At 44.2% G+C, this 19,514-nt stretch overlaps 1 protein-coding gene across 5 annotated transcripts in view; it reads right to left on the bottom strand.

The window, feature by feature from the left end:
* Positions 1-10,150: 10,150 nt before the first annotated feature.
* The window catches only part of LOC110495818 (E3 ubiquitin-protein ligase MID1), a 48,376-nt gene continuing 39,012 nt past the window's right edge, over positions 10,151-19,514 (bottom strand). For all 5 annotated transcript variants that reach the window (XM_090208104.1, XM_021571275.3, XM_021571273.3 and 2 more), the window contains 7 exons: positions 17,679-17,786; positions 16,547-16,695; positions 16,249-16,376; positions 15,271-15,414; positions 12,739-12,900; positions 12,274-12,481; positions 10,151-11,995 (listed from right to left, as the gene is read on the bottom strand). In XM_090208104.1, the coding sequence (XP_090064230.1) occupies positions 11,647-11,995; positions 12,274-12,481; positions 12,739-12,900; positions 15,271-15,414; positions 16,249-16,376; positions 16,547-16,695; positions 17,679-17,786 (1,248 nt within the window). In that variant the 3' untranslated portion in view covers positions 10,151-11,646. The remainder of the gene's footprint in view (positions 11,996-12,273; positions 12,482-12,738; positions 12,901-15,270; positions 15,415-16,248; positions 16,377-16,546; positions 16,696-17,678; positions 17,787-19,514) is intronic.

Below are 19,514 nucleotides of genomic sequence, written 5' to 3'. Positions count from 1 at the left end.
GGACTCCATAATATTCCATGTTTCGTCCTACAGGCACTTTACATCCATTAAATGAAGTAGTTATCTTTCATGTGCGCACGCATGACCGTAAGTCGCTTTGGATAAAAGCGTCTGCTAAACGGCATGTATTATATGATATATTATGCTGGAAGAGAACTTTTATAAATATTCTTCCATTAGTGTGCTACAACCACTTGGTGAGATGAGGCCTGAGGAAGTGAATGTGTCACTGAATCCTTTCGGTATGTCTTATGCGCTGGTGGAACTGTTCACTTGTTCTGCCCTATAAAGTTGATCCTCCCTTCCGGGTCTTCACACTCATCATATTTTCTAACCAGGTTCTCACACACCCACAACTAATCACCCATGCTCCGAAAACAAATATTAATATCTCATATTATTCTTTTGTCCTATTGAGTGAGTAATGTATACACCAGCTAAGTTCATTATCTTCAAGGGTGGCCTATTAATGTATGAATAAAATCAATGATAATATGCCACATCTTTGCTTATGTATGCTATGTATGAGCATGCTGAATGTCGTGAAAGTGCATGATGTATCAGGACTGGTACGATAAATAGGGTTATTTAAACAAGCAATTGAATGTTGGGGAAATGCACACATTGGCTAGTATTGTAAGCACGTTGCCATGACTTTTACCTACAAAGCAATGGTATTGAATTGGAGGAGGAGGGACCGTGAGTGGTGTTTAGCACTTCTAAAGTCAAGGTAATGTTAGCGTCAGCGTAAAGCCTCAGACACCGAGGCTAAATGAAAAAACAGCAAACACACACCCTCTGTCAGAAAAAATGAAATGGCTGTTCAATACACTTCCTTTTATTATCTGTTTTTGCCATCAAGGTGTTGTTTACAAGACAGCTCCTTATTGTATTTCCTGATCTTATCCTTTGGCCCTCTTTCATTTCCTCGTACAGCTTTTCATTTAGCCTTGCTGGGAGTGAACAGCAGCAACTCCTCTGCCAAGACCAGTCAGAGCCACGCGCTAAGCATCCCCCTAGCAAACTGACGCCCCCCCCCCCCCCCCCCCCCTCGACTGATAGCCAGAGGAATGGTTTCTCCAAGGAAATACAGGAGCTGCCAAATAATTCATTGAATTTGTAGTTCAATTGATCCCTTAGAGGCTGATGGTTGGTTGGTGCTGGAGGTTCGCGGAGGAAGAGGGGGAGGAGGGTAGAGAGCCAGGGTTAATATGAAAGGCCAGCTCTGGTTGTCAGGGGATTCTGGTGGAAAATAATACAGCAAAGTCTCAATGTGAATAGTTTCCACTCAATTCTGCTTCCTCCCATGCCAATCTGCTACTATAAAAAAAAGTTGGTAAGGGAGGAGAATGAGGGGTTTTATCGGGTGCTAAGGTTGAGACTAAGGGACTATAAATAGCCAGTTAAGCTTACAATTCCAGATTTAAGGGTTTAAGATTACTCACAGTGTCCTTCCCACCCCCCTTTCTTTCCATGGAATCCCACTGTGTGTGAGAGCGGGGAGGTGTTCCAATGAAAAATCATGTGCTCATCACTTAATGGTAAGGAAAGGTGTTGGAGAGAGAGGTGCACAGGAGCATGTCAGGGAGAATAATGCCTCAAGGTGTTCGGCATGCGTCTCAATCGGAGTGCATCTTTGTCGAGGCTGAAAAGGTGGAGAGCCTATGTCTATGTTGGAGTGGTTCCTAGAAGTGGACCTTTTGTCATCCAACACATTTGATCATTACAGAGATGAATGCTGGCCTTTGCCATGGTCTAGTGATCACTCTCCCGCTGTAATAGCTGCACAGTGGAACGAGATTAATCCGGCCATCGATTTTGAACTGCTGGTCTCCGCTGCTCGACCTTTGGTCCAACCATTAGGTTTGCATTTGACAAAGAGTCCATGGGCCATTCACTTACCTTTGACAGAGCATCTAACAGGGGAGACTAACAAACTATTGATCCCTAATACCCCGTCTGCATACTGTCGATTCATGGCACTGTTGTGATAAGCGCTTTCATCTATTTCGATAACTTTTTATATTCATTCAAAAATATCATTCAACTGTAGACAGAACTAAACACCTTCAGTGAGAATATGCAGTAAGAGGAAGTCGAATCCCAATGGCATTTCACAGGATCTCAGCTTTAGATCCCCATGAATTATCCCCACCCCTAAAAAGAAATTCTGAGATTAAAAGTCTTCAAACTCGTCCAGGCAGAGGGGTGGAGAGACGGACTCGGGGTGGAAATCGGCTTGCACCTCCCTTCCGTAGATTTGGCAGGACTACAAAGGGCTACCTGTGAGGCTCTGAAATCCCCTCTCTGTGCTCTAGAGTGTGAGTGGGCCACTGTTAGCAGCTTACTCCAATTCTACAGGTTGATTGAAGGAGTGATGCCTTGAATCCCCCGTTGTGTTGCTGGCTGACTATTCCTACGAAGTGCTTTAAAGTGTCCTCCTCAGGACCCTGGTGCTTCTTCCAGTACTTTCAGGACTCTCAGTCCCTCTCCTCTTGAAGGTTCGAGGAAGACCCTGTCAATCTACAGGTCAGACGTGGTGAGAAGAATATCAGAGACTATGGTAAAAAATGCATAATCACACACACACACACATGCACAGTCACACAGAGGAACACACACACACACACACACACACACACACACAGACAGAAGCACACAAACAGGCATGTGTAGACATCCACACACAAACTCAGAGAAACACACACACACACTGAATTTGTACACATACATCAACAGGCACACACACACGTTGTCACGGATAGCTAGGAGTGGTGGGTGTTGAGCCAATAATTAACAACAAATAAGTAACAGATGAAAACAATCAAGACAAAACTAACAGAAAAGAAAAAGGGATTGGTGGCAGCTAGTAGACCGGTGACGACGACCGCCGAACGCCGCACCGAACAGGGAGAGGAGCCACCTTCGGTGGAAGTCGTGACTCACGAACACACACTCGTGTTTTTTTTTTTTTTTACTTGTGTTTTAATCAGGTCAGGATTTGCACCACCAGAAGGTAAAATCTTTCCTTTGTTCATTAGTCATTATTACTTAATGGACAACCTTTTACTGCACTCCTAAGACTCCAAATGATTGAATTCAAGTTTAGAAATGTAGTCTAGTTGTCTCTATCTACTGCTCAGTATCTGCAGAGCAGTTAGCCCAAGTTAGTGTACACCCCAATGATACAATGTATAGATAGTATCAATGCTATTTGTTTGCAGTCTTCTGTAGCGAATGAAGCTGGATTGCATTGCCATGCATCAGACTTAATTTTATTAAGGTGTGCAATGGACAATCTCTCGACTGACGCTCGTCTCACTGGAGCCGTGCTGACCCATTAAAATCACAACGCCAAATGGATATTAAACTTAGCCGAACATCCCCAGGTTGTTTGTGTCACTCCGGTATGCGTTCAGCACACTAACTGCCGGGAGTGAATGTGGACGTTCATCTCCTAAAAGACATGATTTCGCCTGCTGCCTCCAGGAAGTAGCAAACACGGAGGGTCGTGAAAGCGAACGTGACCAACCGAATGAGAATGAAGCATTGTTTTGCATGAGCTTTGTCTCTGCTGCCTCTGTTTGGTAGTGTCTCTGCACGGCAGTGTTGCAGAGGTAGAAATGAGGCCCCAAGAGGCGCCAAGCCAGGTTTTCCCAGTCCACTAAGCATCCACTCGGGTTCATTCATGTGTCCACAGCACCCTCTGCTGTTCAGATGCAGAAATTGTATCATTCCCATTCACCTCACAACTCACCTGGTAAGAACATTTCTTTTAATCTTGCCTATCATCAAGAAGAGTTAAGGGATGTTATATCAAAGTGAATCAATATGCTGGGTTTGTTTTTTCAATTAGAAAATGTGCATTTTTTGTCCCCTGAAGAGAGATATTGATGCAAGTCATTCCTACTCAATGGCAAACTCCAGAAGAGAGAAATAATCTTCTTGATGTCAAAATCAAATGCAATTATGACAACCTTTGTCATGTATATGTCTGAAAAAGGGTCATATTTGCAGATTTCCCAGATGTATTTAAAGATATTGCTTTCACGCGTCATTGGGGTCACACTGCCTGCCCTCTAGGACATCTACAGCACCCGGTGTCACTGGAAGGCCAAGAAGATCATCAAGGACCTCAGTCACCTGAGCCATGGATGGTTCACCCTGCTACCATCTCGAAGTAGGAGACAGTACAGGTGCCTCCACCCAGTACCCTGCCCTGAACCTCAGTCACTGTTACCAGCCGGCGACCACCCAGTACTCTACCCTGCACCTTAGAGACTGCTGCCCTATATACTGTATATAGAGTCATTGAACACTGGTCACTTTAATAATGTTTACATACTGTTTTACCCACTTCATATCTATGTACTGTATTCTAGTCAAGGCTCATCCTATATAACTACTGTCGTACACACCTTTGCTATTCATATACTGTTCATACTGTCTATACACACCATTATTTAAGCAATAAGGCTTGAAAAACTTTGATTGTCTTAAATTGTTTTGTATTAATCATTAGTTATTCGATGATAAATTGTCATATGGAAATGCTGGGTGACTGCTTATATATTTGGTCATGGTCAGGTGGCAATTCAGATCACAATCTGTAAAGTCTATGGGAATGACATCTGTGTGATGCTGTAGGAGACGCTAAGAGTGAAACGTATTTGTTTCAGTATGTTTTAAAGTACGCACACACACACACACACACACAGAGACAGACAGACAGGCAGGCAGACAGACAGACACACATACCCCCTCACCCCTCACACACCAAACAGCATGCAAGCAAGCACGCACACTACCCCCCCCCCCCCCCCCCATCCCCACCCCCTTCACACACACAGATGCATCTAACCCTGAGCTGTCTTCCCTTCAACACAACAGGGGCAGCAAAATGCCATTTAAGTGTCACCTGGGAGAGTGCAACTTCCAAATCTCTCTCCAAGGGGACTCTGCTCAGGTTATCCACAAGCAATTAGCCTTGCGATGCGCCCCCCCGCCACATCCCACCCCCCTGTGCAAACACACCTCCGCTTGTCTGTTCAACCTACTGAGTCACAGCGTCTCACATCATCTCTCCGCTATCTTCCTTTTTTATAAGGCAGCGCCGCTTGAACCTGGGCTGACATAACTGAGGATCCTTTGCTTTTTCACCATTGGACACTGGTGTACCAAGCCTCCCCACCCCCCTTCCCCAGATAGCATATGAACACGTCATAGCCATGGCAACAAAAAAACAAGTGAACAAATGAATTACGGGAAATGTGCTGTTAAACTGCTCAGACCTTGAGGGGGGAGGGATAAACTGTGGTGAGCCACTGCCATTGGAGCGTCAGCATCACTTTCACGTGCATGTCCTGTGTCTGGGAGTCAGTGTAAGGTAGAGCTTCTCTTCAGAATGTTAACGGTCGGATGGAAACTGGCTGCACACGTCCCTGAGTGACCTCGCCGTTCATTGTTGCTCGGCTGCCCTCGCCATCTCAATTCCCATTGGATCTGCTCTTACTTTGTAGATTAGTGGAAGGGAAAGGTCAGGGAGAAGACTGAAACACCTAGGTAACGCGTTAGCGCTGATGCGGGGGACCTTTTAATTTACGGCTTTATCGTTTTCAGTCGCTCGGCTGCTCAAGCTGCTTTTTTTCAATAGCTTGAAAGCACAAAAGCCCTCGCAAATGTGGAGTGCAATAAATGATCATCACTTAATTAGCTGCTTCAGTGGTAAAAGGGGGGCCTGTCCAAGTTTGTTTCACCCTCGGTGAAGATTTTAGGATTGAGGGGTGCAAAAATAATTGGATTCTCTTGGCTGTCAGGATAAAATTGCTGACTATTATGAAAGGATGGAGAGACTGACTCACTAGCTGACTGACTAAATGTGGGAAAGAAAAAAAGAGAGAGAGAGAGCAAGACAGACAGAGAAAAAAGAGAGAGACAAACAGACAGACAGACAGACAGACAGACAGACAGACAGACAGAGAGAGAAAAAAGAGAGAGACAGACAGACAGACAGACAGACAGACAGACAGACAGACAGACAGAGAAAAAAGACAGACAGCCAGACAGACAGCCAGCCAGACAGACAGACAGACAGACAGACAGACAGACAGACAGACAGACAGACAGACAGACAGACAGACAGACAGACAGAAAAGAGAGAGACAGACACAGACAGACACAGACAGACACAGACAGACAGACAGACAGACAGACAGACAGACAGACAGACAGACAGACAGAGAGAGAGAAAAAGAGAGAGAAAAAGAGAGAGAGAGAGAGAGAGAGCAAGACAGACAGAGAAAAGAGAGAGAGAGAGAGAGAGAGAGAGAGAGAGAGAGAGAGAGACAGGGAAAGAAACAGAGGCGAGACAGTCCATAGCTTTGCATTGAGCGTATTTGTGAGCTGCCTCTTAATTGAACTTGCCCAGTGGGGATGTAAGAGAGTGGTGCAGACAGATACAGGAGCTGTCAGAGCTGCCTCAACCAAATGGAGAGAGAGGGCTAGGAGAAAATATGATTTAAGGTGAAACGAGCGCATCATTTGTTATTCTGACCCAGCTCTCAGAGAGCTCCCCCGCTATTCTCAGTTATGATTAGGTCTGATGAAAGAACATCAGAACTATTAGGATGTTAGATTACAGACCTGATACCTTCCCAGTTCTGATTAGGCGTGATGGAGGGAACATAGGAGGATATCATATTTATACTAATAGTTGTGATTACAGACCTTCCCATCTTCACTTGCGACATGATGATCTCAAGAAATTGTATCTGCTGTGAAATTCTATCCGCTATGAAATTCTATCCTCTTTGGCATGTTCTCTTAACTTTTTTGTCGGTGAATACTGGTGTAACTGGATACAGAGCATGCTCTGTCTGACTATGCTGGTAAAAACCATATCAATCTGATGAAAAGTCTCCATGTGTTTTTACACAGTGAATTATGGGTGCATTATGTGTCATGTTAAAGTCAGGGTTGCCACGCTATGCCATTTGTTGTGCTTTGCAATCACGTATTGTGAACATTTAGGCCATCCGACCAGACCAGGAAAGAAGGAAGCAAAAATGATGCTTGTTTACAACTGACTCCAAAACTCCTCCCTTCTCATCTATCTATCCTAATAATCCTGTAATCCCAGGGCCCAGTTTCTCCAAAGTTACCCATCTGGATTTTGCCTATCGGATAGGATTAAATGCATAGACATAGAATGAATAGAATTGACAAACAATTTACTTGAATGGGGACTTCCATTCTATTCATTCTATTTCCATACATTTAATCCTATCTGATCGGCAAAGTCCAGGCAGATAACTTTAGAAAAACCTGGGCCCAGGGCAGTAGGACTAAAATCTTCCGATTGAATTGCTTCCCAGCCTTCATACGATCCATCAGCGGCACAGCGAATCAAACGGGAATTTAGTACACGGCAGGAAGCAAAACATTGCGTAAGAGGAACCGATAAGCTTTTCATTAGGATCCAACGTTGATTACTGGAACAGCTGTAGTCAGTGAATGAATAGGATCTTTTCTTTTGTGTGTTTTTGTTGTTTATGTTATAGTACTCCAAATTCACAGATGTTGTTTTGATAAAGTACAATCAGTACTGTCAGATCATTGTTGATAGCCGGACGCCTGCATCAGAGATATTAACCATAACCCATACTAAGAGCCGGACTACACAGATTCAACTCAGCATGCGTGGTCCTATTGTAATGAATCCTATTCAAATCACTACCCTGACCGTTAGACATTGGCACAAGACTTTCTTTGATTTTCTCCAAAGGACGTTATGGATTATGGATGAAGTACTTTCTTTTCACATTATACTGGCCTCTGCTGGCCATCCATGGAGTTGACTCGACTCGGCATCCACAGTTGATGTAATACTTTTTGTTTAAAGAAAAGAGTATCATGAGCCATAATGTGAAGTATAATTACGTGGACAACGTTTTTGGTTTCTTTTCCTTTTAATACGTGACCAGCAACTTGGGTTCCCTATTGAAATGTGTGTAGATGCCTGTTATACAGCGAAATAGTCACACGAAACCAGACAATGTTAATCAAATTGAATGAAGGCAGTTGATATAGACATTTGTTTTTGTTATTTTTCCTATTTCCTTCTTATCGACTGTCCTTCACTTCCTGTGTCTGTAAATTGTGATTCTGGACAGTTCCTTCACGGGTAGCTAAGATTCCTGGTGTGTTGGCCAAACATCCAGCCGTGAGGGAAATGTCACAGCGCTCCTGCTCAGTCATGACCTCCACTGACCAGTAATTGATGTGCAGGGTCACTGTAAGTTCATGAACAACACACATGCACGCACACAGTCACATATGCATGCCCACATGTATGCACACACGCACGCGCACATGCATGCACGCATGCACGCACATACACTCACTCATGCACAACGTACGTATGTCATCACGCACACACCAAACACACAGCAAGTCCCTAAAGCTTTTTCTACCGGGGGACCAAAAGAGATGTCATTGAAAATCATGTCATCCTAACAGTTTCCTGGGCTGGTGCAAGAGCTGCGAGAATCACCGTACCATCCCACTGGGCACAGATCATTTCAACATCTATTTTTGATTTACATTTGGTTGAGTTGTCAACTAACATGAATTCAATGTGATATGTTGACGGCAGTTAGCCTTGCGCTTAAGAACATTGGGCCAGTAACCAAAAGGTTGCTTTTTTTTAATCCCCAAGTTGACGAGTTGAAGATTTTTAAAAAATCTGTCATCTAGCAAGGCACTTAACCATAGCTGCTCTGGATAAGAGTGTCTGCTAAATGATGCAAGTGTGAAATCAATCAAAGATTTCACCCTGTCATTGAATTCAGCTTAAGACTAAATTACATTGATAACTTTTTGGAAGTCCAATCAGTTTTCCATGTCATCACAGTTTTTAGTCAGTGGAGTACCATTTAAGGTCAAATACATACATGAAGGACTACACACACACACACACACCTTCCCAAACACTGTTGTTAAACATGTATGTTAGTTGTAAGAGGAAGGACCCCAGTCAGTTGTTTTCAGGTCTTTGTTTGACTGAGGCCCATATTGTTTTGTCTGAGGCCCATATTGTTTTGTCTGGGGCCCATATTGTTTTGTCTGGGGCCCATATTGTTTTGTCTGAGACCCATATTGTTTTGTCTGAGGCCCATATTGTTTTGTCTGAGGCCCATATTGTTTTGTCTGAGGCCCATATTGTTTTGTCTGAGGCCCATATTGTTTTGTCTGGGGCCCATATTGTTTTGTCTGGGGCCCATATTGTTTTGTCTGGGGCCCATATTGTTTTGTCTGAGGCCCATATTGTTTTGTCTGGGGCCCATATTGTTTTGACTGAGGCCCATATTGTTTTGTCTGGGGCCCATATTGTTTTGTCTGGGGCCCATATTGTTTTGTCTGAGGCCCATATTGTTTTGTCTGGGGCCCATATTGTTTTGTCTGGGGCCCATATTGTTTTGTCTGAGGCCCATATTGTTTTGTCTGAGGCCCATATTGTTTTGTCTGGGGCCCATATTGTTTTCTCTGGGGCCCATATTGTTTTGTCTGGGGCCCATATTGTTTTGTCTGAGGCCCATATTGTTTTGTCTGGGGCCCATATTGTTTTGTCTGGGGCCCATATTGTTTTGACTGAGGCCCATATTGTTTTGTCTGGGGCCCATATTGTTTTGTCTGGGGCCCATATTGTTTTGTCTGGGGCCCATATTGTTTTGTCTGGGGCCCATATTGTTTTGTCTGGGGCCCATATTGTTTTGTCTGAGGCCCTTATTGTTTTTTGGTAAAGCCCATATTGCCCGGTCACACCGTTGCTCTTGTGAACCAGTCAAAAGCCTATAGCGGACCAGGAAGAGGCCCTGTAGTCTACAGGAAGTTCTCAGGATAAATTCACCAGCTTGTAGTCTTAACTTAGACATAGATGGCTGGTTGGGTTGGTTTATGGTAGAAAGGCAAGGGTCTAGAAAGAGAAAAAAACGATATATTAGGCTACGTTGATGGTCGGAAACAGACAAAGACCATGTGGTGTATTGCTAAAGTGATGTTTACGACAAAGTGAGTGTGTGTGTGTGTGTGTGTGTGTGTGTGTGTGTGTGTGTGTGTGTGCGTGTGAAATATACAGTACAGGAGGCAGTAAAAAAGTTAAATTGTATCTCATTTTATTGAACCTTTGACAATCGACAAATGCTACTTCATATTTGTACAGAGACACAAGCATTCCGATCCTCTTTCCTAAAATAGTGTCCACCGGATTCAAACATACATCTGAAATGAAACCGTTTTTGTGGCAACATTAAAGAGCAGATAATCGCTGCATCCAATACAAGGAAACAGATCATCCCAAACCTAAGACACATATTAATGAGTGAACCAATCCATTTTGTTCCTTTAAAAACAAAACGATTATCTGTAAAATATCCAGATGGTCCTTCTTTTGAAAGAAGACAAGAGTAAAAGAGAACATAATATGCTATGTGCATCATGGAGTGCCTGTGTGTGGTGGAGAGACGTATCCTACAACATTTGAGTTCATGGTCACTGGGTCATACAGTGGTCAAGCTGAGGTCAAGCTGTGGCTCGTGGTGGCATCGACCTTGGTGAAATAATGACTGAGTTTGTAAGTGAAATGAGAGTGATGATTATATTAGTCTTGTCCTCACTGTACCTAACAGCAAAGTGGAAGTGTTTTTCAGTTCGGGTTTGTGACAACTGCTAAGTACAGTAGGAAGTGAGTATTCACTCAGGAGAGGACAAAGTAGTTTGCATTATTTCCATGGATGAAAACAAGATTTGGAATAGACCTGAGAGATACTTACTAACATGCATGGCTGAACTACAAAGGACCTATCCCATTGCAAAGAGGGACCTATCCCATTACAAAACATGACAAAAATTAAAAATGCAATGCAAGCAGGGATTGCTTGTCTAAAATGCAACAGTACTTTTACACTTGTGGGTTTAAGGTACTACAAGGAAGAAAGTAATTATGTTGTCACAAAATATGTATAATTTACACATTAATGTATTAGGACACAATACCTTTTCTAGATTAGAAAGTAACATCGATAAATTGCATCAAAATAATTTCCCTAGATTTATAAATGTCTCCTATGTCTGGTAAACTGACCATAAATAACGTATGAACAATGTGTAAATGTAAGGGAAGATGTGCATATTGAAATTTATCTAGGCTATTTTCTTACACTTCAATAATTAATATCTGTCATATAAGCACAAGAAAATGGTAGTAAAAACATTTAAATTCATGGCTACTTTAGTTCCATAATCATGAAGGTGGGAGTTTGGCAAAGCTATAATTCACAACTGTACAGCTACGTAGCTCTTTCCTTCTTTCCCATTGCAAAGAGCGGTCTGTGGTCAAACGGTCTGTGGTCAAACGGTCTGTGGTTGAATCGAGGGTGGTCTGTGCGATTGACGTTGGCCCAAGGGGTGGTCCAAAGTGCCTAAAATAAAATGAGGTGGTAGCATGACATTTTCTGTGATGATTCAAGTTTGCGGATGGCCTTTTCTAGTTCATAGTGGCCCAAAGTGCCTTGGAGGTGGCTTAATCTAACCTAACCCAACCCAATTTAGTCTGATTTGGCCCGGTGGAACTCTAGTTCCCAGGGGGTCTCAGTCCTGGGTTTCCAACCCTTCTAGGTGTTCGGGGATGGGCAGACCCGTGAGGACAGTCAGACACTTGTTCCACACATTGAAGACGGGACACACGGGCTGGGCGAAGGACACGTGGAACGTGTGCAGGTTCTGCGAGCCCACGGCGTCGTAGAAGGTAAGCGAGCCGGCGTCGTAGTCCAGCAGGACACCCACGCGGCGCAGGTGGGGCGAAGGCTCGATGGCCAGCTCCTTGCTGTTGTGACGCACCACCCACGAGTTGTTGCAGCGGCACAGGACCCAGGAGGCCGAGTTCTTGCCGATCCACTCGTGCTTGGGGGCCGACTTGTAGGCGATGCCCACCGCATACCTGCGGAGAAAGGAGTAAGAAGACACTGTTTGCCTGCCTCTAAAACCCAAACACTTCAACACTTGTGAACACTTACCAAGTGTTAAATACTCATAGTTATTACATGTGCATCGAATATTTCTCTGACTACATTGTGTAAATGTGCTTTTAAGTGACTTACAATGTGGCCTATATCTCTGTCATTCTACCCAGCCAGATCCAACACCATGTGGCACCATGTGGCACCATGTGGCTCAGAGCAAGACATTGGTCCATCATGTCTCCCAGGTCTAACTCACCATGTGCTTCCTCCAATCAGGGCCTCCCAGTAGTGGCGTCCGCTGTCGATGTAAACGTTGCCGACGACGCCGTAGCTACTCTGGCTGGTGAAGCGCTCCTGGCCGTGTCCCTTCTTCGATGCCGTCTCGTCGCGCTCCACCGTCAGGTTGTCATGGGAGATCTTCAGCTTCTTGTGGGCGGACTTGGGGTCCAGCTTGAAAGGTTGGCCTGGACGAAGAGGACAGAGAGAGACAACATGGTTAAGTTAGCAAGGGACTAAGGTAGGATAGGCTATGAAGGCAGCAGCTGTATGTATGGTGTCCATATTAGGAGACCATCCCCGACATGTGATGCTGTCCTAATATGGACACCGTATTGAAACATAATATGGTGACCATATTAGGTAAGAATCACAAGATACTTCTCTAAAACTGCATGCTATAATTCCAAGTTTCCTTCAATCGTAATGAATGTGGAGCCCTTACTGTTGGTTTTGAGTGTCCCTGGCTCACTGCTGCGGGCACCTGCCTGGTTGATGGCTTTGACGATGAAGATGTACTTGGTGCCGCTCTGCAGGCCGTGCACGGTGTAGTGATTCTGCTTGATGTTAGGCACAATCATCCAGCTGTCTGCAGAGTTACACAGGCCTGGGAGGGAGAAACAGACTCACAGCTACAGTGTGGTCATGCATACACACTCAGCTATGCATTGGTGCGTATGTGGGAACACACAAATGTTTACGTTTCCACACACGTAGTCACATGAACACACACAGAGTGGCTATAACAGACCAATAACGCAGACTGCACATGTACAGTACACATACTTTGTTGTTGAAGTATTGCGGCCTTGATAAACTTTGAAAAGCAAACATCTTCAATGAATTAGGTCACTCGTAACCTGCTGAATTCCAGGACGTAAGCAAAGTTAATTGTCACAGAATGAGGAGATGATTTGCTTTGCCTGCTGCAGAGACCGCCAATCCTCAGCCAATGTAAGTATCATACTTGGACCAAATATAAACATTCACCTAATTAAGTCCATATTTCCCCAACATATTGTATATTTGTATTCTTTAGTTTAGCGAACTCTTATCTATAGTTTGAGAGAGGTGTAGGTTTGAGTCTGTTTGTGTTAGGAGGGGAGGAAGTCGATTCATGTGATCCTAGGAGACCAGAGCTAAAGGATAGAGTGGAGTGGTCCAAATTCCATAATCAGTCACTTCCTCAATCAATTCTAAAGCCTTTTAATCATACTCAAGTGAGAGGGGAAGGATTCATGATCAGTGTGTTCAGACAATGCTTCTTGTCCAATATGACTTTGGCGTCGGAGGGTGTAGTAGATTTAAGGGGAATTGAGGGGTAATTTATCATACAAAGTCAATTCATTACGACAAATGCCAGTGATGTTCAAAAAGTCAGCCAGTATGCAACGCAGCATTATGCCATTTGTTGTGATTCATTTCTAATGATCCAACACATTCCATATATATTGCCATTCACTCTACTCTGTTGTTTCATGTGGTTACTGTAGGTGTTAGGATGGAGGGGGGGGGGTCATTCACCTCTCAATGGCTGTGCTGTTCCATGTCCGTGGGACTGGCTGTGCTGTACATTGATATGCCTATACTAAGCCGTGCTGTGCCACATTGATGCCCGCAGGCTTAATTCTCTGCCAGAACAGCCATCGTGCTGAGTGCACAGTGTATTCTCCGTAAGCTTCACGCGACATCTGTTTGCCCTGCAATTAAATGACCCTGAGTGAGACCCTATGGGGCCAGTGTCTGCCGTCACCCCTTTTCCTCTGAAGTGTCATTTCAAAGATGTGACATTGTGACAACACCTCAGCCTCAGTCCAGAGCTTAGACCTGGTGATTGGATGTGAAACTAGGGCAGGAAGAAAACATAGCGTGTGCAGAGAATGAGGAGAGGAGGAAGTGGAGAAAAACACGTGTCACTTTGGGTTTTAAAGCCAACCCCTCATGAAAAGTGCTGATGTTGGTAAAGGGCCTTCTCAATGGGGTTCCAAAGACAGCATCTGATACAATTGTTACGTTCAATTATCATTCTAGGGTGAACATGGTAGACTTCCATTATACATTTATGCTCATTCATTGTGTATATTGGTACCAGAAAGACATTCAAAAAGTCATTCTACTTGGGGGCACTGGAGTTTTCAACATGATTTAAGCGTGGAAAAATCCAACTGCTCCAGTTCCAAATTGCAGCAACACCGATGCTGTATTGCAATATTAAAGCTATAGTTCTGGTACTTCTCAGTTTCTTCTCTTTGTTGTTGTTGCTAAAAATGCTCACGTTTGCAGTGAAGAGAGGTGATCACAACATGAGACAAACCATATCCTATTTATTCTCATGACACCCTATAACCTTGTTTGCTAGCCGTCCGCTTTCATCAAACCACACACCGCTATATTTCCCATCCCCTGATCTCATTTTATATTGCTTGCCCAGCGAAGTATGCATGAGCGTGGCATTCAGGCGTGATCCGTGGGGGAGGAGGGCTCTGAGCACTGATTCGTGTTATGACTGTAATTCGCTCCGAGTCAGCTAGTCTCCCTCTCTCCATTCCACTCTGTCCCCTTTGACACTGCAATAACTCAAGCTGAGATCCTGAGATTTGAGATCACCCCATTGGCCCTAGTCGACAGGCTCGGAGAGAAGAAACACATGTTTTGGTTCTTGAGTCCTCCAGCTGTTTGGCTTTACACCCGAATCATCACGGGGCTTTGAGTTGGAAAATACAAAAGTTATCATCAGGAGAGAGTTCTGTGAGCACAAAGCGTTCTCTCAAGGCGTTCTGTGCACTTACTAGCACCATTGGCTTGCCATGTGAAGATACCATTGTGTGTCTGGTGGTGTGCCTGGTATGCCAGAGGGTAGTTTAACTTACACCCTGATACACACTGACAACATTGGCCTGACCTATGAAGATAGTTGTGTGCTTGGAGGTGTTCCTGGTATGTGTGACTGCATTTTTGCCGACACTCAGATACTTACTGACAACGTTGGCTTGCCCTGTGAAGATAGCATACTGGAGCTCATAGGAAAGCACTGTGAACTCGTCGTCTGAGGTCCAGTGGACGGTGATGGTGTCGTACGATGCAGTGCAGAGCTCTTCTCTGATGCCCGGAGGACTCGGCGCTACATAAGGGTAAGGAGAATGTTATGTTATGCGTGCTCTGGCATAATGATGAAATAACAGTGCTTCACCTTTTGAGCGTGCTGTTTTACCTCAAACAAAGTACCGTGGCTCTTAAAGGAGGACTGAAGGCTAGAGACTTATGTTGATTGCCAAGCTTTTGTTTGCTAATGATAATTCGTAGCCCAGATGATATTTCAGAGGTTGACAGTTGAGCAGAGGCTGATGACATCTTTCGCTCTCCTCCCCTCCCTAACCCTCCTCTCTCTCTTCTCTCATCTCTCTCTTCTCTCTTCTCTCCTTCCCTTTCGCTCTCTCTCTCCCCCCTCTCCCTCTCCTTCTCTCGCGCTCCCCCTCCGCCAGTGAGTGCACATCGATGACTCAGAGTGATTCACTTAGTGAGCCAGCCCTCAAGCGAAGCCCTCTGCCATCACAAAGACTAAACAACAATCTCTTCCACAAACTCATATAAATCTATTCATATGATGTATAATTGTTTTGGGTACTGCAATAATATGCAATAACATGGACTATTTTGGCATTATGTAGATGTGGAACTTTGGACCACAGTTAGGTGGAGTGCATACAACCACATTTTTAGGTTATGGTTGTAGAGAGAGATGCCAACTCTTGCACTTGACAATAGAATATAGGGAGATATATTGCCAGTGCTTTGATATAGTTGAAATCATGACATAAAGCAATATCATAATATAGGCAACAATATCACAGTATATCACGATATTGCCACATTATCACAATATACCGATATTGTATTAAATTATCACTATTGGCGCCCACCACTACCAGTAAATAGAGCTGATTGTACTCTGTACCTGTGAGGTAGTCCAGGCTCTCCAGCAGCTTCTTCTCCTTGGTGAAGTCCAGAGCGAACGTGTCAAACGTGTCCGTCAGGTTGATCTCTGGAATCAGGACCTGGGAGGAGGCCGTCGCCATGGAAACCCTACCACAAACACATAATCCCAGAGGGTTTAGTTCACAACTATCCCACTATGTTGCACATTTTCATAGGATGCCAGAGGTCGTGTTGATTGACTGTGAATTGTCAATGGTTAGTCAGAGCCGGTGTTTGTAGTGAATTTCTACCACACCCTCCGTGCTGGCCTTGCTCACCTTTCGGTGATACTCTTGGCGGTCTGGAGGAAGCGGGCGTGGTCTGTCTCCTTCAGGGTCTGGTCGGCCTGGGTGATGAGAGCAGAGGACCTCTCGATGCACTGCTTACAGTTGGAGATCTGCTGGGCTAGCTTCCTGATCCGGACCGCCTATAGAGCAGATAGGACAGAGGGGGTTAGAATGGGTTAAAGGTGATTAACTGAATCCCATGTCAGGGATGGTAGAGATTTAGCCCAGATGGGGCTTTTTGGGATCGTATCCAGATGTTTTTGGCTTGTTGCTTTCTCTTCACCTAATGAGAGGTTAAGAGAGAGTGATTGAGGGCAGTGAAATGTGGTTGGTTGGATGTTGTATTTAGGTCAGAGACACTGCCCTCATCAACCTTTTCTGACACACTAAACTGAACAACTAATCTTTGGTTTCATTCGAATGTGTATATTTTTGTTGCAATTTTCTGGTATTTATATGAAACAACTTTTCAAGGATTTCTATTTAGGCAGGTTTTTATTTCCAGTCGAAAGGTCAGAGCTAAACTGCCTCTATGGCCCCTGATATTGCTACTTCTACTTTAAAGCCCTGCTCCTGACTCAAGTCCTGACACGAGACCAGGAAGGAACGAAGGAAGTCCCGTCATTTAGAGAAACTGCAAGAGTCTGGTTTCTGACTAACCCTGGACAGCTATTGGTAATTCCAACGCCAACAGAAATTCAGTAAGGGAAATGAAGCAAGTAAAAGTAACACAAAGTGTGAAGTCATTTCCATTTCCTCTCTGACTACAAATAGTTAGCTTTAAGAGAACTCCAACTCTGTCAGTCAGTAAAAATAATTGAGACATGCCCTGTAGGTTGGACATCTTGATAATTAAGCATGGTCCAATTCCCCTTGGTGACCTTGTTCAAATGTTCGCTTTGCATCGTAAATGAACAGATCGAGAGTGAACAGACGGTGGACTTTCCAACAGATCCAATGCAGACCCCGAACAGAAGGCGAGAGACATTTACCCTTCTGTTGTTTCACTATTACATTCCTTCCCAGGCCGTACGGTTCAGACTGCAGCTCAGTGAAAGTGCAGAGGATTGTGTGTGTTGGATGGGATTCCCCTTTCAGACCCATGGCCCCTCCTGGATCTTACCTTCCCCTCCTTGATTTTGGTCCCAATGATCTGCCTCCTTTGCTGGATGATGTCAATCAGGAGGTCGCATTCTTCCATCAGCTTTCCCTCCTGCCGCGATGCATTGACCTGAGAAACACAAGTGGAACATAATACATCTGTCTGATTATTCATAGCCTTAAGTAAGCTGTGATTACAAACCATTTACTGTTATACTTACCTAGAGTCAGACGAACTCATGGATACCATTTTTATGTCTGCATTATGAAGGAAGTTAGAGGTAGTTTCAAGAGCCAACGCTAACTAGTGTCAGCGCAATTCCTGGAAGTCTACAGGAACGCTAGCGTATGGTTTGCGCTAACGCTAGTTAGCAGTGGCTCAGCATTGGCTTTCAAAACTACCTCTTTCATACTGCATGCAGAGACATACAATTGGTATCCACGAGTTCATCTGACTCTGGCTATGTCGAAAACCGGATCTCGCAGTATCCCATTAATGTTTTGTATTTGTCAAAATGTCCGACCTGTCTCAAGGCCATGATTTATAAAAAAAAGTAGAAAAACAGAGGAATTGCCAGAATCTTGCAGTATCCATTTAAAGCTCTAGTTCAACTAATGATAATTCAGATGTCAGTTGGTTTTGCATTGCAAATAATAGCCTACGGGTGAATGAATCAACATTGAGCCACAGTACCTTAATGTGTGTTTGTTTCTGGCTACTACAGAAGATAAAGAATGCCCTGTGCCTGTGTTTTGCTGAGTCTAACAGTGCTCAATTCTATGTAGCATTTGGATCAGTCTACAGATCTTGAAGGTTTGCGATTGTTGAGTGCATGCACACTCAGGTCCACTTTACTAGCCACAGGCCTTTGAAATAGATGCCTCTTTGGTGCCAGTTTTTATGTCCTGGTGAAACACAGATTTTCAACCGAAGCGAAAAGCAGAGAGGGGAGTTGTGAAAGAGGGATTGTTTGAGCGTTGCCAAGCCAACGAGGTGTGTTACGGTCACTCCCTGGTGTGGACAGGCTGTTTATGATATGAAAGGGACTCATTGAAAAGCACACAGATCCGCCTTTCCAACGCCAGTAATTAGGTTCCTTCGCCCTGTGAGTGAGTTTCTCTACTGTACATTCACAGGGTTTAGACGGGGGTCATGGGTGAGTGCCACCATCTCTCCCTCTGATCTGCCGTGGAATATTTGTGGATTGTAGGTCTAATGAACTCTCTATGTATTACAGTAGGATGTTCAGTGAGGACACACTGTGGGCTCAGCCTTTGTACATGGCAGGGGAGCGTGTGACGGACATAAAAGATGAGCCTTTGGCAGGAGCATAAGAGATTCATTTAACCCAAAGCAAAAGCGTTTCTGGGGAATTGCCCGTCAAAAGAGCTCAGAAACGTTTAACAGAAGGTGGAGGAGAGGCTGATTTGCTTTAGAAGGATTTCAAATATTCAGCGATCTCTCCAAAAAGTACACACGCGTCCTGTGTACTCTCTTTAAGTGCTGAGAAAGGGAGTCTTTCCGGTCCTTGCACATTTATGCACACTGATGATGACTATACAAAAAAAACTCTAACTGTAATCCTTGGGGTGGATATATCAAATTAAAATCTACAGCTTTAATGAAGTGGTTTCATGTGTTGCACAATAATTCTGCAGCTCATTCCACATTCCTCAATTATTCACGCAGATTACTTTTACAAAGTACAAAGTTGATTCACTGAGCACAAGCTGCACGCACGCACTCACACACACACACACACACACACACACACACACACACACACACACACACACACACAAACACAGAATCACTTGAGAGTTAGCCTATACACTCATTAGTTAATGGGTGGAAGTG

This window comes from Oncorhynchus mykiss, chromosome 18, assembly GCF_057628025.1.
Source record: "Oncorhynchus mykiss isolate SJ-2025 chromosome 18, ASM5762802v1, whole genome shotgun sequence".
Taxonomy (NCBI): Eukaryota; Metazoa; Chordata; class Actinopteri; order Salmoniformes; family Salmonidae; genus Oncorhynchus; species Oncorhynchus mykiss.
This window is presented reverse-complemented; position numbering and strand designations above follow the sequence as displayed.